This window comes from Leptopilina heterotoma, unplaced genomic scaffold (assembly GCF_015476425.1).
Source record: "Leptopilina heterotoma isolate Lh14 unplaced genomic scaffold, ASM1547642v1 Lhet_15, whole genome shotgun sequence".
Lineage (NCBI taxonomy): Eukaryota > Metazoa > Arthropoda > Insecta > Hymenoptera > Figitidae > Leptopilina > Leptopilina heterotoma.
The window spans coordinates 3,931,629-3,953,872 of NW_025110867.1; the positions used below are offsets into that span (position 1 = coordinate 3,931,629).

Below are 22,244 nucleotides of genomic sequence, written 5' to 3' on the forward strand. Positions count from 1 at the left end.
TATTTTAATTTCTTTATGCAATAATAGGAAAGAGAAAGGGTTAGAGATTATATATTTTCAGTGCCAATGTTTATTTTCATCGTTTCCCGAAGTTATTTAAAAAAGAATTGAAAAATTGAGCGAAATTATTCTTTTTTAAGGTATTTTCTAAAAATTTAAATAAAATTCAAGAATTAAATGTTTAATTTCAATTATTAAGAAACACGATTATTGTAAAAACTTTAAAGAAATTGTTCATATAAAATCCAATTACTTTGAAAAATTTAAATTAAAATTATTAAAGAAATTCCATTATTTTAAAAAAATTCAAAGATATTCTTCAAAAGAATTAAATTAGAATTTTCAAAAATTTTAATAAAATTTTACCAAAAATTCAACTATTTCCATAAATAATAAAATTCTTCGAAGAAATTAAATTATTATCAAATTGTTTGATAAAAATCTTTTTATAAATTCAATGATTTGCAAATTTTTTATAAATTTTTTCGCAACAATTCAATTATTTTCATAAATAGTATAAAATTTTTACAGCGATTTAATTATTTTCGTAAATAATAAAATTCTTCTTAAGAATTCAATTATTTTCATAAATGATAAAATTTTCACAGGAATTTAATTATATTTTCAAACAAATACAATTTTCTTAAAATTTTTTGAAAAAAATTGAGTATTTAGAATAATTTTGATAAAATTCTTCGTATCAATTCAATTATTTAAAAAAAATTTGATAAAATTCTTGCGAAAATTTCAATTATTTTCATAAATAATAAAACTCATTGCAGAATTTCAATTATTTTTAATACAATTTTAATCGAATTCCTCGAAAAATTCAAATATTCTTAAAAATTTGTCGATAAAATTCTTTATATGAGAATTCAATTTAAAGAAACATGCAATTATTCAATAAGTTATTAATTTTTATATTTAAATAATTGAATTCTCGTTGAATTTTCTAATAAATGATTTAAAAAAGAATTTCTGTTGAAAGTTTAGATAATAATTGATTATTATTAAAAGCATTAGAACGTGAATTTTTAGAAATAATTGAATTTCGAATTTAATTTTTTTGAAAAAGTTTAATTGAATTATTTTTATATTATTTGAAGTTTTTATTTTCTATAATTATGTTTTAATTTAATTTATAGTTTTAAGTAAAATTTTCTCTTATTTGACTCGAACTGGTTATATTTTTGTCAGTAATTGGTTCGTAAATGGTCCGTAATTTTTCATTTTTGGTCTGTAAGTTCGTATTATTTTAAATACTTTCACTGGTTCGAGGCCTCCATTTTGAATATTGAAACAGTGACGCCTTATTCGTTATTAGCGCCCAAAAAACCCCGAAAAACAAGCATTAACCAAATTGAATGAAATTTAAAAAAAAGTGTCCGCCATATTGAATCCGCCATTTTGAATATTAAAAAACTGACGTCAGATTCATAATTAGCGACCCCGGATGACAAGCTTTAACCGAATCAAATAAAATGTACGCCATATTGGATCCGCCATTTTGAATTTAATCTTCAAGTTAAGAAATTTCTCCGTTAAACGTAAATTTTAATCTAATTAGTTATAAAAATTAAACTACATCCATATTGCCCCAATAAGAAATTTTTTTCTTTGTTCCCTTTTGGTTCCCTTTTGGTATTTTCATTCAACAAATGGAAATCAACGAAGACAAAATGAAAAATATGAAAGCTTATTCTGTTATTTTTCTCTTATCACAGCGTATTGCGTCATCGAAGAAACAATTATTATTATATTTGTTTTTCCTAAAAAAAAAAAACCTCTTTCAATCGAATTTAAGTTCTCGTTTACACATTGGACATTTGTCACTGCTTTTGATACACTGTCTTAGACAATCGGCATGGAATATATGATGACACGGTGTAATTCGTGCTTTTGTCATTGCAAATAGACAAACGGCGCAAACATCGTCGAATTTTTCAATTTCCTCATTTGTCGCTTTTCTATATCTATTGAGAATTTCCCTTTCTTTTTGTAGAACAGCACCGGAATTTTGTGCAAGTTCTTTGGTTCGTAAATAGACATTTATATAGGTGGTGACTAGTAAAAATCGCCATGACGCCGTGGGTAGTAGAATAAGCGTGAAAATTGATGACATTACAATTGTAAAACAACGAAGAATCACTGGTGCATAAAGATTTTCAATATTCTCGAGAATTTCCAATTGAAGAAATATTAGAATGCCTGGGAACATTTCCACGAATACCTTCTCTGTTGCTAAATAGTAGAGCCATGTAATGGACGTGTACATCATTGAAGGTCTGAAAAAAAAATTTGTAACATTAAATATAAGTAAACATTTAGACTATGTTTAAATGTTTCCTAGTTTTGTTTATTGAGAATACAAACTTATAATTTTCCAGTCCTTGTTCGAGGCCGAAGAAAAGTAGCATAAAAGTGATGGTGACAACGAATGTAACGGCCTTCGTCCATTCAAGAACAATTTTTGTCGCTGACATGGCGAGATGTTTAATTTGCGATCTTTCGGTGAGTGTGACGTAAGGTGACCAATCCTCCTTTTCAATAAGCTCCTTAATGTAACTGACACAATAGGCAATTACATTGTAGAACATGAGAGTGTACAAGCAGGTCATTCTTTGTTGAGGAACAAGCACCTTGTCAGACAGCATCAAGAATACTATTTGATTCATCATTAGGGAGAGATTTTTCATTTTTAAAAAGAGATTCTCTGCCCTGTCAATTGGTCCATGGACGCGTTTCAAGAATCCACTTAAAGGCTTCCATCCTTTTTTGGCAAGATCTGAAAATTAAAGAGGATTTTTGTGTGTTCTTAAATTACCACAAAGAGAATAGGACATCCGGCTCCCTAATCATCAACTCCAACCTTTATTTTATTTATATTTAGATAAGGTTCCTATTACTAAGCCCTCTAAGTAACAATTACATAGAATTCATTCTCGATCATTTGTCAATCAAAAAATAGAAATAATTACCAACTCCAAAGGAACCAAACTATTAATAAATTAATTATCAGTACCATAATTTTTATATTATTTCATTATTATTAATTTCACACTTATTTCCAGAGTTATAAAAATAGAATTTCTCTATTTATATATTTAAGAGATGAAATTCTACAGGCTCGTTGCTTATATACAAAAATGATAAAATTAGAAGGCGGGAAAGAAAAAATTAATGATTGTGTTGTATATGTATAATCGAAGTGATGGGGTTCGACTTGATTTTTCGTAATTTTATGAAATTTACATATTAATGGATGTCAATCAAATGAGAGCAATTTTGCTAACAGGATCAGATGGACAGGTGGGTCGAAGTTGGAAATGAGATGATTTGCATGGCAACCGTTATAATTCCGTCCCTTTAGGAAAATATGAAAAATTATCTCGAGTATAAAAAGACGTTAAATCTCATTTCCTCAGTCACATTAATCCTTACGATCCCAAACGTACACAACTCAAGAAGTCTCTTTTCTTCGTTTAACATAATTTCAAGATTACGAAGATTAAAATCAGGTGAGACAATTTATATATCTATTAAAATAATAGTTGTAATTTTTTGTTAATTAACATTTTATAGTAATTTGAAACAATTGTTATTAAATTAATGTTTTTGCATATTCTTATTTAGAGTAATTACAATTACAATTTAGTAATTCAATCGTAATGGAATATTCGATTCGTCATATTAAAGAACTCTTATTTTCATCTACATATTCCTAGATTATTCTATCTTTGCTCCTAACTTTTCTTTTCTAAAATTCCTTTAAGGGGAGGAACTCAACTTTCACCCCTCGAAATTTATATTTTCTTGTACTATTTTTAACCCAAACTTATATAGAATTTATTCATTTGAATATTAACGGAACGACCCTTTCGTACAATAAGGATGGTTAAAAATTTTTAACTTTAATTTTTAAAGAAGTGATAGGTTTAATTTATTCTTGCTGCTTGAACATCACTTAATTCAATAATATATTCTTAAGTTTCTTCAGTATTTTCAAAATGATATCTCTATGAACTTGTTCAAATTCTTCTATTGTATTCTGTAGTATTTTTGGTGTCAATAGTTGGGTATGAACTATTCCATGTTTTCCGTCCTTAATAGCGTCTATTGCTATATTAATGTCTTCCCCCACAGCACCGAAACTTTCCTATTTATTAAATATTTACTTGCAATATTCGGAATATTTAATTGCAATGTTTATTGAAAGTTGTGTACAGATTTAAATGTCCCGATTAAATAAATGTTTAGCGCGAAGCTTTCCTGAACATTTCAATAAAATCTTCGCATAATTATAATTATAATTATGCGAAGATGTAATTTCATGTTCAGGACATGTTCAGGAAAGCTTCGCGCTAAACATTTATTTAATCGGGACATTTAAATCTTTACACAATTTTCACTAAACTTTTCAGTTAAATATGACGAATATTGCAAGTAAATATTTAATAAATTTTTAGGAAAGTTTCGGTGCTGTGGGGGTTAGTTTAGTTTGCTAATCAGAAGTGACAGTATTACTAGTTTTGAATTTATAAAATCTTCTTGTATAGTTTCGTTTATTGTTGTTCGTAAATTTATAGTTATTGTAGTTCTTGATCAGTTTGTGTTTGAAGTATTTTGTAAGCTAATGATGATGAATCAAGAATCAGTTTTATAATTTTCGTATGATTAGTTAATATATTTGCTAATTGATTTTGATCATCACGAACTTCATCAAATTGACTTTTAATAGTCTGCATCATTCATAATTCCAAATATAAAGGCTTTGCTACATCTCCCACAAAATTGTCTAGACCTTTTTTTATTCGACGTCCTCCTGACAATTTATTTAATAAATCATGCTTACTTTTTAATCAGTTATCAGTCAAATCTTCCCCTTTCTAAATGAATTTCGTTCTCATAAAGCTACAATAAATAGAACATGCTGCTTCACATTTTTGAATTGTTTTTTCAATCATATCAAATCTATTGTTTAGATTATGGTGCGGTTTATTCCAGTTATTAATCGACATTCCTCATGATACTGGTGTACAGGTCATATCACTCTTGGCAAAAAGCCATTTTCTTTCCAAAAACGTTTTTAGAACGTTTCATGTCGTCCAAAATGTTCCAAAACATTTTAAGAACATAGATGTTCAAATAATGTTCTAGAACATTATTTGAACAACATATGAAACATTCTAAAAACTTTTTAAGAACGTTTTTGAACGAACATGTTTTTTTGCCCAGAGGGTTGTCTTCGATATACAGATTACCTTTTAATTCTGTTATATTGATATTTTCATATGTTAGACTAATCTTCAGAATTATCAGTAAATTTATACTGCTCATCATTTTCATCATTAAATCTGCTTCTTCTGGATCCTTGTGATGTGTGAAGAGTATGGACGTAGACACTTAAGCAAAACACATTATAAGTGGCTGACGTATCAGCCTAGTTCTCCGATTAGATGAAATTCCTCCAGAAGTCATCTTCTTCCAAGTCTTATTGTCTAGATCAAAAAGCTCAAACACCTCAATTAGTGGCACGTATCAAATTTCTCGAAGGTATCCGTAGAGTACCCAACGGAGCTTTTCCTCCTTTAATTGAACACGAATATTTTCCGTAGAAAAACAGGTTCATAATCGAAGATAGAAGAGTTTGACAAATTATTTTTACGTCGTTTGTTACTATCCTGCGGCGGGATCGCCAAAATGTTAGCGAATAAAAAAATGTGAACCCATATATGGATTCTCATGTGGATATGAGTCAGTTCTCAAATGTAAATTACTTGGGTTATACTTGGGTTCCCAAGTAAATTAAAAATAGTTTTCACACACAAATAAAATTAAGTTTTTCAAATTTTTTATATTGAACATTCTTTAATATCTGAGCCTATTTGTTAAAATTTGAGATTTTCAGAAAAAAGAATATCGAATACTGACCTCTAATTGCTTGAACGATGGTTTTCAAAATTGAAACCGGATATCTGTAGTTGGCACTGAAAACCACCGGAAGTACAAGGGCAGAATAAAGTGCGGGTGCAGGTGGGGGCAATAAAGGGAGAGGGCCTCTTGGGCAATAGGGCAACAACAGTACTGCACTCAAAAGACAAACGCTTTGTGCCGTTTTCTCCTTATCGACGCCAAATGAATTTGCTCTAATACGCCCCCGGACTCGTGTTATCATTCCCATTCTTGATATTCTGAAAAAATGTACCTATTATTAAATTAATTCATTTTATTACTAAAATAATTAACAAAATAATTCAATTTTTAAGAAAATTTTTAGAAACTAAAGAAAAAGATTTTTTCTTACACGATAAAATTCCTTATATAAATTTTAGCAAAATTATTTCCGTTTGAAAACTTATTTTTTGGCAATATTCCAAATAAACTGAAGTCGCGTACTTCTGCGGATTAAAGTATTTAAATATTTTTAAATCAGTTATACTTTTAATTATTTTCAGCTGATAAAGAAACATCATCGTCATTCTGAATTGAGGATTTTTACGATTTCAATTTATTGTGTTAATGTTTATAATTATTATTACTATTATTATTAATAATAATAACATTAATAATAATAATAATAGTAATTAATAGAAATAATGTGATAACTAATGCGTACAATTTTTAATTTTTTTTCGGAAAAATTTGAATAAGTTTATGTGAATATGAATGTTAATGGAATTTCTTCAAAAATTCTTGATGAGTCAGTGACACACGTTCATTGTTCGTTGATCTACTCACAAAATTAAAAATAAACCATTTGGACAATCAACTTTTTAAAAATCTTTTTATATCTTCTTCTTCTTAATTTGCATACGAATTGAAAATAATTAAAAAGTCTTTTTTAATTAGTATTTTGATTTTATTATTCTTAATTGTTACATTATATAATTATAATAACTTATTTATTTAATTATTTAAAAAAAAGAAGAAAAAGTGTTACAAGAATAATATTCGCATTTCAAAATATTTTATTATCAATAAACAATCTATTTTTAATTTAAAAATATTATTATCTTTCACTAAAAAAAAATATATTTTTCAAAAAACAAGTTTTTGAAAAAAAACACATAAACAAATTTTTCATTTGATTTTAAAAATAAAAACTAATGTATAAAAATAATTTTTAATAATAATGATGATAATAATAATAATAATAATAATAATAATAATAATAATAAAAATAGCAATAAATTTATGAAAAAAATGAAATTAGCATGAATAATATAAAAAATCACCTATTCAAATGTTTCGATCTTTATATAAACTTTCATTTTTAAAACAACGCAAATTAAAGTTTTCGCTGTAATCAAGTGCAGCAAATGCGTCTCTCATCAAGTTTGTAAACAGGAAGAGCGCGTGGTTTACAGTAATAATAATTTAAAAAATATTTGTTTTCCAAATTAAAGACATTTTTTACTTATTTATTCAGAAAAACAGAAATTTAAAAATAAACCGAAATCTAATTTTTATTATTTTAAGAATATTTATTTATTTGATTAATTTCATTAATCATTTGCTTTCTCTCTAATAAAGTTTTGTGAGAATACACGTGAAAGTCATTATTTTGGCTCTTCAATTGCAAAGAGCATTAAGTGCCATATGTTTTTTGTATATTTACAAATTTTGGCAGAAATTTTGCGATTAGTCATTCGATCAATAGTTCTAAGATAAAAAATAATTGAAAAGCAAAAAAATAAAAATGAAACGTACAAATTTTTTTTTTTAAATTGTTTAACATTATTAAATGAAATACTTTTTAATTGTAAATTATAAATTTATTATAAATATTATACATAAAAATTAATCAATAAATCGTTTTGTTATTGCATGTGAAATAAATAATTGTTAACAGATAATAATATAAATAATTTACCTTTTTGCAAAACTCTTTTTAAAATTCACTGATTTTTATATACACGTATGCACCAAATTTCAAAGTGAAAAAAATAAATATAAATATAAAAGAAAAAAAAATATTTTTTTTTATAAAAACACGTCCAGTTGCTTTGAATTTCTATGAGATACTGCGGCAATAAACATTTTCTGTATTAAAGAAAGATATATAGAAAGAAAATCTGGCAAGTGCCTAAAGATACGCAAAAGACGCCAAATTTAATTTTAGACTAAATTTTAACATGAGTTTCGCGACCATTCATTGATCCACGACGACCTATCCTACGTTTTTCCCATTCAAAATAAAATTTTTCAATACATTTTTTTTCATCCTTTGTTAAGAAAAATTTCTCCAACTTCGTATTTTGTAATTTAACTTTTTTTTACAGAAAAAGTCTTCAAATTAAATTTAAATTCAAATTTTTAATTTAAATTAAATTTAAAAAAAAAAAATTTAACAAAAATTGTTAAGTAATTAATTAATAAAAATTTGTTAGCAGTTTTGATTATGAAGTATAACAATCGAGAAAGAAACACTTTCTGTAACTGTTACCTAGAAGTAAAAGTTTTTTGTAACCGTTTTACTTAACTAAACTGTTAAGTACTTAACAAGAAATTAAAATTCTTCTGTAACTAATGTTGCAGAGTTGCCAGATAAATTTTTCATCTCTCTGTTACGTTACTTATGTAACAATATGTTAAGAGTCAAATATAGTTAAACTCTTTTTTCCAGCCGATTGGTAATGAGAAAATTTGTAAATATTTGTTACTCACAATTCCTAAAATTTCACCCTTCTTCTATTCATGAAATTTTGCTGAAACGCCCACTATTGAATTTTATTAATGAATTGAATACTTTGTTCGCTTACTCATTTATATGGATTTAGATATACATTATAACAATATGTTGACAATATTTTGGCCCGCCAACTTATTTTTATATAATTAAACTTCCGGGAAGTGAAATATACAATAATAAATATATATAATCATAGTAATTCAAAATGAAAAGAGTTATTTTAATTGCAAAAGTATGTGACAAGGTCTAGAAAAAGGGTCTTTGGGATCGCTGAATACTAATCTGAAGTCAGATTTTTAAATATCAAAATGGCGGTCTCTTAAGGGGTTACCCCCCAGTTGCAGACTTAATCGAACGATTTTAGTCATCGAATTGAAAAATGCCATTTCGAAAAAAACGCGTAGTTTTAAAGTGGAAAAAATGTCTTCGACTTCATTTTGTTGAGCTCTTTTCAATTTTCAAGCCTCTTGCCACAAATTTTTTATGCATAGGGTTCAATTTTTAATTTTATATATATTTAAATTTTATGCAAGGGACCAAATTACTGATTTTCAGCTTTCGTTATTATTTTGCGTAATATAATCTACACAACATTGTAATAAATAATTTATAATATGATATATTAATTTGAAAAGGTTATTAATGGGCGTCACGAATGCACCAGGCGGTTAAGCATCTGTAGTGACTAATTTTTTGACGAAGTCTTTTATCCGATTTTGATCAATAGGTCTCTCTTTTGAGTAGCTTTTGCTTCTTCAATCTTTGTATGGCTGACGTCTGAATTAACTTCTTTACGAATTTACCTTTTGCACGCTTGAAGAATACAATTTGACGACTTACAAAAAACGAGTAAACGACTAGTTTTCTTGAAACGACTCCTGTCGATTAACATACAACCATAGAACAATCAAAAGATAGAAGGACACGCGCATGAACCATAAGAGTATAAAGTGCAATACACATACGTGTAGGATCTGATATAGATACCCACACAGCACATGATATTTCCTAAATATTTTCTGAATATTTCACTGAAAGATTGAAATATTTCAGTGCAAAGTTCTAGAAATATTTCTGCAAACAGGAAAATGTCCGCTTATGTGGGAATATTGACGCGAAAGTTGAGAAAATATTTCATTGAAATATTTTGGAAATATTCAACTGAAATGATGCGCACTGGTCGAACTCAGTTTCTATGGCCTGTAGAGCTGTGCAGTAGTTTTTGGCTTACTATATCCTATGGGTTTTAAAATATTTCAGAAAATTCCTATTGGTTTGAGGTGTTTAACAAATTTTTCCATTTTGTGAAATATTTTCACAATATTGCAGAATCTTTATGTGTAATATTGCAGGAATATTTCAATGAAATATTTTCTCAACTTTCGCGTCAATATTCCCACATAAGCGGACATTTTCCTGTTTGCAGAAATATTTCTAGAACTTTGCACTGAAATATTTCAATCTTTCAGTGAAATATTCAGGAAATATTTAGGAAATATCATGTGCTGTGTGGGTAATCGAATGAGAATCAGTTAACAAATGACGATGTTAGTTTATGAGTTCAGTTTGTTATTCATGGCAACGAGAAGTGAAAGTAAAAATTCGGTTAATTGATTTAATATCTAATGTATTCGAGTTAATAAATGTTCAGTAATTATTATCCGGAAGTGTTTTACTCGTCTCTTTAACTATTTTTGATCCCACATACGTCACAAGGCTTAAGGCTGGTTCATACATTAAATACTATTAAATTCAACATAGAAGACTGTTGCATTGAAAAAAAAATAGTATTGAAAAGTTTTAAATGACAAATTGCAATTAGTGAATTAAAGATTAGTTATTAAAATTTAAATTTTGAATAAAAAAAATGCTTTCATGTTTAAAAAAAAGTAAAACAGTATTGTAGTGATTAAAAAAGTATTGCACTAATTAATTTCCAGAATGTTTTAAAATGGGATTCCCCGGAATAATGGATAACTGACTTTCAGGCAATTGCAGGGTCTATGAAGACCCTGACGTCAGCCCTTGATGAGACCATCATGAATAAACGACTTTATTCATAAAATAAATTACTGTATTCATATAGTAATATTTATAAAAATAGTATATTAATTAACCAGTTAATTATAGAAATAGATAGGAGATAATGATTATTTGGAAATGTGTATAATAAATTTTTAAAAACTAATTGCACTTTGCATTTGGCTACAGATAATAATAATCTCTCGTAAAGATAATTAAATTTATAGAATTTATTATGACTAAAGTTGAGGGATCGGAATAAAATTTTTTAAAAAATATGTAAATTGTCATATAATCTCAAAAGAGTACTGGCCTCCTTAAAAGTGTATATTATTACAATATATATTATATTTACATTCATTCTAAAAGTCATGATTTCTTAATATATATATTTAGATATCAATGTCTGGTTTATGAACATTAATTAACAAGTAATAATAATGTTCAACCCTTGACACTTGCGCTTTCGAGCGTTTAAAGTCTTTATTACGAAAATCTAAATAAGTAAATAATTCAAGGTGATCGTAGACAACATTTGTAGTTCAATTTTCCTTATTTCTCATCAAGTATTATAAGAATTAAAAAATGATATTTTTTAAAATATTTTTTTAAAACTGTTTTTCAAAGTATAGTAGACGTATAGTAGATAATTATAGTATAAGAAAATTATTTATATTTACACTTATTGTCAAACTTGAGGTTTAACGGTCGATATATAAACTTAAAAGTTTTTGTCAAATATGGAACGTAACCTCAAAATTTAAGTCAAAATTAAAAGGTCAAGATCGTAAGAATAATCTTAAAATATAGGGAAAATTCGCAAATGTTAAAATAGGAACATAACCTCAAAATTTATAAATCATAACAGTCATAGGTCAATAGGCGAACACAATCTCAAAATTTAGGTCAAAAGTCACAGATCAGTAGGTGAACATAACCTTGAAATTTAGATCAAGAGGGGATCATAGCCTAAAAATTTATCTCAAGAAAAACTTCAGATTAACTTCAGATTGATATGCAAAAGTATAAAATATATTTTAAAAAAGTTAATATAAAAAGTTTTAAATTTATTCCAATATAAATTCTTTATTTCGATAATATTTTTCAAAATAAAGTAAAATTTGTCGCTTCTATTCAATTTTTTATATGAGAAAATTTCAATAGAAGCTGAATTTTCTTTATTTGATAAATATTTTAAGTTAAAATATACATAAAATTTTAAATACCCATAAAATGAAGAAAAGGAAAAAATATGCAAAAATAAAAACAAAAAATGATTCTGTAAAAATTTTGGTCACTTGATAAAATTAGACTTTGCTCGAGAGATGATGATTATTAAGAATATGTTATAAAGAGTTTCTCAAATGACAATCGAGTGGGGATCATAATGTGTAAGATAGAACTGTTCACTTTCATCCGCTTCTCGAACTCAATCAGACGAGAACGGCACAAAATTATTTATTCTAATTTATTTATTTTTTTTACAATAAAGATAAGAATAAATTATTTAGGTAAAACTAGAGTTTGTAAAAAATGATGGAAATTTTCATCTCTTTAGGAACTATTTTTTCTATTTTTCTGAAAAAATGGTGAATATCAACAAAACAAAGTATTATTTTATTTAGAAATTAAAAAAAAAAAATTAGTAATTAAATGTGTCAAAGTGGAGAAGAAAAAAGAAAAGAAAGAAAAAAAAAGGATGTCGACTCAATGGACGTCCTGAATGATTTACGGTTATAATTCTAATCGCGAAAATCGGTGAGTTTAAAAAAGAAAAACAAGCATATTAAATACAAATTTTTAAAGTGAAATGTTTTTTAGAAAAATTCGAAAAAAAATTTTTTATAAAGCATTGACATCTCTCTGAGAGAAAAACACAATTTTCTGCGGCATCGACATCACTAGCAGGATCTATTATTATTATTATTATTATTATTATTATTTAAAAACTAAAATTATATATTATAATTCATTTAAATTCAAAACTTTGTATTATCTTATTTTTTTAAAAAATAAAAGACATGGAATTTCTTAAAAAGAAATTTTTTAAACTTAGTGAAACAAATGGAAAAAAATGTCTGATACAAATTTATGCGGGATTTGCAAATAAAATGTTATTAAATGTAAATTTTATAAAATTCGTATTAAATTACTTGTTTCTTTCTGAATTAAAAAATAATTTTCTCTTTTTTTATCCTGATGGAAAAAAAATAAAAAAAATTTTTTCATTAACAAAATAAAAATTAAATGTAAAAATATTTCCGGCTCGTGTAATCGTCAGTTTTGTTGTTCATTATCAGAGGTCCGATTGTGATTTTGTAGTAAACAGTTCACGGTACAAGACCCAGATAATGGAAAAAGTTTTCCTTGTTCGTATAACAATCAATCAATCAGTGATTAATTATATTCTCACCACCCTTCCATTCATTATTTAATAAATAATCCTCTTCTTGGATTTTTAGGCATAAACAAACCGCACAGTTAATATTATTAATTAAATACACACGATATATATAATAATAATAATAATTTATTTATAAAATGGGCGAGCCCTTTAATAATTAATATTAATATTCATAATTATTGAATTATTTATTATAAATAATAATATTAATAATTAAATTTTTTTTAATTCCAATTTATGAAACATTAATTTTTTATATTACGTCTTATACATTATTTAAATATATTCTATAACAATAATGTAATTATTGATTAATTTTAAAAATTATTTATAATAAATAATAATATTTTAATTAAAATTAATCATTATTATTTTATTTTTTAGCGTGTAAATTTCTATCACTTCATAAACAATAACAATAATTTTGTTACATAAAATAACGATTAATTAACTTGAACTTTGATTGTATTTTTTCTATTTAATTTTAATTTTAATAAAATATTTTGTTTACCTAATAAATTGCATTATATAAGCGCATTATAAACAATTAACTATTATTAATCTATATATGCGTTTTTCTTGTAATAATAAAATAATAAATAATAAAAAAATATTGTTTCTGAAACTGTAATAATTATTCGATAGTTGATGATCACCCATGAAAAATTATATAAAAAAAAAAAATTGGAAAAATAATATTAAAAGTAGTTCCTATATTAATATTAGTAATTAATCATTTATAACAATAATAATAATAAAAGTGATAATAAAAATTATAATAATAATTTTTTTTTTTATTGAAAGTAACGAACAAAAAATTTTGCAAAAGATTTGCTACAAATACGGAAAATTTTTGTTACATATAATAACAGTAATAATATAATAATAATTTTTTAATAATTGCATAAATTTTCTTATTACTGTAATTGAATTATAATTCTAGAAAGTGATTCTAATTTTATTTAACTTCTAAATTCTAGTTTTTAAAATTAATTGTGCACTTATTTTAAATGGTATTGAAATCAACATTTTCTAAAGTTTGTTTAAAAAAATGTTTTAGAAAATTAATACTGTTATAAAAATTGTTAACAAAAATTTTAAAAATGGATTATTCTCATTCTAATTAATATAAAAATAAAGTTTTAATTATTCTATACACAACACTGCAGAAGTTAATAATGAAATTTTTTTTAATGAAATGATAATAATGAATGGAGTTCTGTCAAAAAAAAAAGAAGTCGTTGGATTAAAATATAGGAGAAGAGAATTTGAGACAAAAAAAAATTTAGTGATAGTAATATTGTACAGGGTTATAAATGTTGTTTCAGAATTAATAAGAAAAAAATGAACTAAAATAATCAGTATTTAAAAAGTTAAGAAACTTTTTACCCGGACTTAGTGGCGCTCCTTTTATATAGAAAGTGTATTACAACATTCCGATAATAATTAAGTCATTTTTTTAAAATGATTTTTTGTTACTTTTTTTTTGTGTGCATTCCAATACATTTGTCAAGAACACGTGAAGAGTTTATTTGAATGATGAAACTGAACATTGTATCCAAATGACATTTGCCTTTTAACATAATATATATATACTTTCTGCACTATATCAGGAAAATCTTTTGCTGAGAACTCACAAAATTTTATATATATGTATATTCTAATATTAGAAATGAAATTTTTTCGTTTCGAATTATTAGAAATTTTTTTAAATTATTTAAAATTTTTTTTAAATTAAAATACATATAAGTAATTGAAATAAAAAATTATTATACTAAATAGAAAAAATATTATACTCCATAAAAAATTATATATTAAATTGTCTTTTCTATTTATTTTCTTTTCTCTATTTTATCAAATTTTTGAATAAAGAATATTTTATTATTATTTATCTATTATTTAAGTAAAAGCTCAAATTATTATAGATTTAACAAAATTTGAACGAAGTTTGGTCATAGTCGTTGAGGCATTTAGAGATACGAATTAACTTGAAATGTGTTCGAATCCCCCTGGTGGTAAAAATTTTTACCCCCAAATATTTACAAAAAAAAAAAATTTTTTTTTTAAATCTAAATATAATTTTTTTAGCTAAATGACACTGGGAGTGTCAAATTATTATCAGAAAAATAAAAACGTTTAATAATGGAAAACTTTTTACTTATATGATTTCAGATTTCCTGAGTAGAAGAATGGCAAGTCAGAGTATAAACCTTTTCCTATTGGTCACAATACTTCCCTTGTAATTATATTTTTTTAATTAATTATACTCTTATAAGCAACGATATATGTGTTTATAACTGTTTAATAATAATCTTATTGTTATTTGTCGGTTAAAAATTAATTATCAACATAATAAAACATTTTTATCAATTTCTTTTTTATTTCATCAATTTTTTTCAGTTTTTATAATATTAACTAGCAACAATTCTCACTCACTATTTTAAATAAAATTAGCAATTTTAAAAATAATAGAACGTAAAAATTTTTAATTCAAATTTTTTTTATAAAAATAAAATATGAATTGGAATAATATATAGTTTTAATATTATTATAGTTATAATAATCATATATTTTGACATGGGGAATTCAGGGAAAAGTCAGGAATTTTTATTAAAAGTACTGAAAAAAATTTAATTTTTAGAATTCATAAGAAAATTCTGAATTTTTGTGTCTTTTTTGTTTGACTCATAAACTATCAAATTACCACGAATTCTAATACAAAACCTTCAATTTTTTCCATTTCTGACAAAAATTTCTTTTTAAATAACTTAATTCTTGATGAACTATCATAAAATAAATAAATTATTTTTAGTAAATAATTTTACTTAAATATTTCAAAATTAATTGAGTTTTAAAAGAGTTGCGTTTAAAATTTTCATAAATAAATGAACTTCAAACGGTTTCAATTTTAAATTTTAGAAAATTTCAATGATGAATGAATTTAATTAGAAATTTTAATGAACTTAGATTTTTGAAAAATTTTAATAATTCAAAATCTTCTAAAATTAGTTAAATTTGTCAATATATATACATATATACATTTAATTAATTATTAAAAATAATGGATTTATAGAAGAATTTTAGTTAAAAAAACTTAAAAAAAAATTGAATTTTGAAGAAGTTACAAATGATTGCAGAAATTCAATTATTTTCAAAACCTTTGCTACAATTTATTTATTAGAATTTAAGTATTATTTTAAATTTATAATTTTAATAAAAATTTCTTTAAATAATTAACTTATTTTCAAGATTTTTAATGAAATTCTTTATAAAAATTTAATTTTTTTCAAAATAATTTTAATACAATTCTTCATAGAAATTTAATTAATTTCAAAAAATTTGTCAAAATTCAATTATTTTCAATGTCCACTATTTTAATAAAATTTCACAAAAGAATTCAATTATTTTAAAACAAATTTTAATAAAATTCGTTTCAGGAATTCAATTATTTTCAAAACTAATATAATTCTTCGCAGAAATTCAATTACGTTAAAAAATTTACAAAAATTCTCGTCAAAATTTCAATTATTTTTATAAATAATAAAAAAAATTATTTTCAAAACTTTTAATAAAATTCTTGTCAAAATTTCAATTATTTTCAAAAAATTTTATTATTTCAATAATTTTTAATATCTGCTATTTTTATAAAATTACCCAAAAGAATTCAATTATTTAACAACAATTTTAATCAAATTGTACGCAAAAATTTAATTATTTTCATAAATAATAAAACTGATCGCAGAATTCCAATTATTTTTCATACAATTTTAATCAAACTCCTTGAAAAATGTAACTATTATTAAAAAATTTTATTAAAAATTTTATTAAAATTCGTCAAAAAAATACAATTATTTAAAAATTTGTTAATAAAATTCTTTACAAGAATTAAATTTTAAAAAATATTCAATTATTCAATAAATAATTTACTTTTATGTGTTTAAATAATTGAATAAAATTTAATTAATTTTATAAAAGTTGATTAATTTCAAAAAGGTTTGAATTTGAATGTTTTAAAGAATCTTAATTCCTATGGAAAATAATAATAATTAAATAATTAAAATATTTAAAAAAGAAATTATTGTTAATTATTTTAATTAATTGTTATTAAAAATTTAATTATTCTGCTTTTGGTATTGAAAATTTAATTATTCTGCTTTTGGTATTAAAAATATTGGAAATATTAAAATTATCGATTATAAATTAAATAAATAAAATAATCATTATATAATTATTAGCAGAGTGTAATTAAGGAATATAGGAGAGGAAAAATACATGAATGAATAATAAGAATAAATAAAATTATTGCATGAGATTTAATATTGGAAAGTTTTTGTTGATTTTGATAAAAACTATTGCAAAATTTATTGAAAGGGGAAATTTAATGACAATAAATTTTTTTCTTCTTCTACATTAATGGAAAGCGCGCGACTCTATCGTTCATTATTAATTAGTTGTTTTTTGAAAGTCATCGATGCGGGCAATGGTAATAATAAATTATTATTTTTCATTTATTTTCAAGATGCTTTACTCATCCAATGATAAAAGATCGAGAGGAGGAACGATTATTGTGCGAAACTTGTGGCGATGATTGCGACAAATGTAAATTTGGCGTCACATTTTCTTCACTGTGTGAAGTCTGGCAATGCCAACGGGTAAGATTTCTTTTTTTTAGGTTATGAAATTTATTTTTAATACTAAAATAATAATTTTATTTTAAATTTTCGTCGATGTTGAATTTTTACATCAGGAGTTGGATCGGTTTTTATTTTAAGTTATCTTTCTTCAGCTTCAGATTGTCAAATAATTGAATTAAATTTTCTATTTTTAATTTACTAATTTACTTACTTTTTTTCATAACTATACCAACACATGTTAGTTATGGTAACATTTATCGACAGTTTCTTACGTTGCTGTAAATAAATAAAATAATTAAAAATCTTTTCTTCAGGGTCCTGGTGAAATATGTGGTGGACGTGCCGATAAATATGGCGTCTGCGGAGATGGACTCTCTTGTCATTGTAATAAATGTGTCGGTTGCAGTATAGACTCGTTGGATTGTTACGTTAACAATTGTCTACCACGCACGGAAATTCAACTCTCACACCCAAATCATTTCAATGAACTTATTCTTGGGAAGTAATCGGTAAATTATTCTAGACAACAACGCTAGGCAAATTCAAATTTCGTTTTATTTATTTCATATTTCATTTAAAATAATAAAAAAAAGATCTCATTACATAGTTAGACTGCTCGAAGAATTGTGATACTTGATTCCTAAATTTCCACCCTCAACCCTGTATTCCTTTCTATATTCTATGATAGGAAATTATTTTTACATATGTAAATTTGTAAATATAATTTAGTTTACTTGACAAATGTGCTATAAATTCAAAGATTCAAATGGAATTTTTATGTTTAATAGTTCATTAATTTTTAATTACAATTTTTTGAAAATATTTTAAATATATTAACTGCTTAATCATATACTATAAAGTGTTAAGGATGGCGGAAAAGAGAGTGAGACAAAAATAATTGATAGCATACAGTAGATCAAATTGCAAAATTAAAATTAAATGATTTTTATTTTCAAAATATGCTGCGAAATTTACATACCTGTTTTGAATTAAAATCAGCAATAATCAAACTATTAACTACTATTTAAGTAAAAATATTCCAAATGCACTTGATTTATTTACTCATTTTCGTCTAGATTTAAATTTAATGTAAAGACAATGTTTTTTTTACTTTTGCGATGGTGTGTGATGAAAATAACAGTATTGTGGGTCTGGAATTATGTCAGCTCGCTAAATACTTGTATTTATTTAATTACTAGTCAGCCAGGTGTGCATTTATAGACGAGTTTATAAAATGTCAATAGAAAAGAATAGACGAAATATTTTTGATGGTCAACTTGTGTTAAGCACTTATTGTATTTAATTGTCAAATAAATAAAAAACAATCTTAAAATTATATAATTATAAAAGAGTTATTTAAATTATATTTGTGACGCGATCTAAAGAAAGGAACCTTAGAAGCAAAAAAAACTTATGTTTCCAATTTTTTAAATAAAAATACAAAAAAAAAAGATAAAATTTCAATAAAAATCTTTGGTGTTTAGGTCATCATTACAACTAAAATATTTAATAAACACTTATTATAGTTGCTAACTAACGTACTAACTAACTTACTATCTACCTTACTATCTAATTTACTAACAGACTTACTAACTAGGTAACTTAAAACTGCTTTAAATACCTTACTAACATACTTACTAACTAACTAACTAACTAACTAACTATAACTAACTAGTAAACCTAATTACTGCAATAAAAAACATGTCAAGCAACATAAAACGGTACATTATTAACAAATAATACCAAAATGTGTAATAAAGATTAGTACAAAAAAAATTTCCAAAAAACTTAAAAAAAAAAAAAAAAAAAAAAAAAAAAAAAAAAAATTAAGAATATGTCCGAAAAAAATTCCCACATTCTTTGAACTGGAGCATCTCTGGGACTCACCAGAAGTAATTTTAGAATAAAAAAAAAATTTTTGAAAATTTTTTTTCAAAGTTGAAAAAAATTGAGAAAAAAATTTTTTTTCACGTTGCCGAAAAAGATTTGGCTTTCTAAACAAATCAGAAGTGTATAAGAAAAAAATTAGCCGAATGGGATAATTAGGGACAAAGTAAGAGCAAAAATTCCAAAAAATTTATTAAAAAGAAAAAATATGTGTGCAAATTTAACATGAAAAAAAATGCAAAAAATTTTTTCTTCATGACGCCCTTATAGGTCTAAGTTTATATACTCTTTTGGAGTGTAAATCCAAAAAAATGGGCAGAATTGGATAATTGGGGAGAAAGTTAGAGCAATTTAAATTTTGACTATTGAAAAAACGCCGATTTTTAAAAAGTGTTTTTGCAAAAAAAAGGAATAAAAATTGGTTTTACGGAATTCGCACAAAGAGGGTTCATTGCAGAAAGGCCTCACGAGCCTGGCGAACCAAGTCTGAGTCAAAACGGATAATTAGGGACAAAGTTAGAGCATTTTAAAGTTGGCGAAAACCCCTCAAAAACCACAAATTTTTCAGCCTATTTTTGTCACGTTTTACAAAAAAAAAAATTTTAAAAAATATTTTTTCTTTATTCGCACAAAGAGGGATCTTTGCAGAAAGTCCTAACGAGTCAGAAAAACATAGGCTGAGTCAAAACGGATGATTAGAAAAAAAGTTATAGCAATTTAAAAATAACGAAGTGTCAAAAAAACGCTTCAAAACAACCGAAAATTTAAGGGTTGAAAAAACGCCAATTTTTGGCATGTTTTGCAAAAAAAAACCCCTTAAAAAATGTGTTTACAGAATTTTCACCAAAAGAGATTTTTTTCAGAAACTCCTAACGAGTCAGAAAAATGTAGTCTCAGCTGAATCGGATAATTAGAAAAAAAGTTATAGCAATTTAAAGTTGGGTATACGTTAAGTGCATTTTTGCATTTCAAAAATGGCCTGATCTAGGAGCCATTTCTAGGCATTTCTGGGCAATTTTGACGGTTATGACGTCATTTTTCAAAATTTTTTCAAAATTTTTTCTTTCTTGCCTAAATGATATTTTTCAAAATCCTTTGAACTGGAGCATCTCTGGGACTCACCAGAAGTAATTTTAGAATAAAAAAAAAATTTTTGAAAATTTTTTTTCAAAGTTGAAAAAAATTGAGAAAAAAATTTTTTTTCACGTTGCCGAAAAAGATTTGGCTTTCTAAACAAATCAGAAGTGTATAAGAAAAAAATTAGCCGAATGGGATAATTAGGGACAAAGTAAGAGCAAAAATTCCAAAAAATTTATTAAAAAGAAAAAATATGTGTGCAAATTTAACATGAAAAAAAATGCAAAAAATTTTTTCTTCATGACGCCCTTATAGGTCTAAGTTTATATACTCTTTTGGAGTGTAAATCCAAAAAAATGGGCAGAATTGGATAATTGGGGAGAAAGTTAGAGCAATTTAAATTTTGACTATTGAAAAAACGCCGATTTTTAAAAAGTGTTTTTGCAAAAAAAAGGAATAAAAATTGGTTTTACGGAATTCGCACAAAGAGGGTTCATTGCAGAAAGGCCTCACGAGCCTGGCGAACCAAGTCTGAGTCAAAACGGATAATTAGGGACAAAGTTAGAGCATTTTAAAGTTGGCGAAAACCCCTCAAAAACCACAAATTTTTCAGCCTATTTTTGTCACGTTTTACAAAAAAAAAATTTTAAAAAATATTTTTTCTTTATTCGCACAAAGAGGGATCTTTGCAGAAAGTCCTAACGAGTCAGAAAAACATAGGCTGAGTCAAAACGGATGATTAGAAAAAAAGTTATAGCAATTTAAAAATAACGAAGTGTCAAAAAAACGCTTCAAAACAACCGAAAATTTAAGGGTTGAAAAAACGCCAATTTTTGGCATGTTTTGCAAAAAAAAACCCCTTAAAAAATGTGTTTACAGAATTTTCACCAAAAGAGATTTTTTTCAGAAACTCCTAACGAGTCAGAAAAATGTAGTCTCAGCTGAATCGGATAATTAGAAAAAAAGTTATAGCAATTTAAAGTTGGGTATACGTTAAGTGCATTTTTGCATTTCAAAAATGGCCTGATCTAGGAGCCATTTCTAGGCATTTCTGGGCAATTTTGACGGTTATGACGTCATTTTTCAAAATTTTTTCAAAATTTTTTCTTTCTTGCCTAAATGATATTTTTCAAAATCCTTTGAACTGGAGCATCTCTGGGACTCACCAGAAGTAATTTTAGAATAAAAAAAAAATTTTTGAAAATTTTTTTTCAAAGTTGAAAAAAATTGAGAAAAAAATTTTTTTTCACGTTGCCGAAAAAGATTTGGCTTTCTAAACAAATCAGAAGTGTATAAGAAAAAAATTAGCCGAATGGGATAATTAGGGACAAAGTAAGAGCAAAAATTCCAAAAAATTTATTAAAAAGAAAAAATATGTGTGCAAATTTAACATGAAAAAAAATGCAAAAAATTTTTTCTTCATGACGCCCTTATAGGTCTAAGTTTATATACTCTTTTGGAGTGTAAATCCAAAAAAATGGGCAGAATTGGATAATTGGGGAGAAAGTTAGAGCAATTTAAATTTTGA

The 22,244-nt window shown here is 25.0% G+C and overlaps 2 protein-coding genes across 8 annotated transcripts; one reads left to right on the forward strand and one right to left on the reverse strand.

Annotated features, from left to right (window-relative positions):
- Nucleotides 1-1,178: 1,178 nt before the first annotated feature.
- Nucleotides 1,179-14,661, reverse strand: LOC122498410 (E3 ubiquitin-protein ligase AMFR-like). 6 transcript variants are annotated; one of them, XM_043606122.1, is made up of 5 exons: nucleotides 14,508-14,661; nucleotides 6,305-6,398; nucleotides 5,932-6,191; nucleotides 2,374-2,785; nucleotides 1,179-2,285 (listed from the first exon to the last, which is right to left on the reverse strand). In XM_043606122.1, exons 3-5 carry the CDS (start codon nucleotides 6,179-6,181, stop codon nucleotides 1,790-1,792), a joined length of 1,158 nt encoding a protein of 385 aa, XP_043462057.1. In that variant the 5' UTR covers nucleotides 6,182-6,191; nucleotides 6,305-6,398; nucleotides 14,508-14,661; the 3' UTR covers nucleotides 1,179-1,789. The 6 variants fall into 6 exon arrangements, with proteins under 6 accessions (XP_043462057.1, XP_043462055.1, XP_043462056.1 ...); XM_043606120.1 differs by lacking the exon at nucleotides 6,305-6,398; XM_043606121.1 differs by lacking the exons at nucleotides 6,305-6,398; nucleotides 14,508-14,661 and adding an exon at nucleotides 9,496-9,562.
- LOC122498412 (neuroparsin-A-like) lies at nucleotides 3,362-19,088 on the forward strand. 2 transcript variants are annotated; one of them, XM_043606125.1, is made up of 4 exons: nucleotides 3,362-3,518; nucleotides 15,291-15,357; nucleotides 17,638-17,770; nucleotides 18,067-19,088. In XM_043606125.1, exons 1-4 carry the CDS (start codon nucleotides 3,377-3,379, stop codon nucleotides 18,256-18,258), a joined length of 534 nt encoding a protein of 177 aa, XP_043462060.1. In that variant the 5' UTR covers nucleotides 3,362-3,376; the 3' UTR covers nucleotides 18,259-19,088. The 2 variants fall into 2 exon arrangements, with proteins under 2 accessions (XP_043462060.1, XP_043462062.1); XM_043606127.1 differs by lacking the exon at nucleotides 3,362-3,518 and adding an exon at nucleotides 12,125-12,472.
- Nucleotides 19,089-22,244: the final 3,156 nt, after the last annotated feature.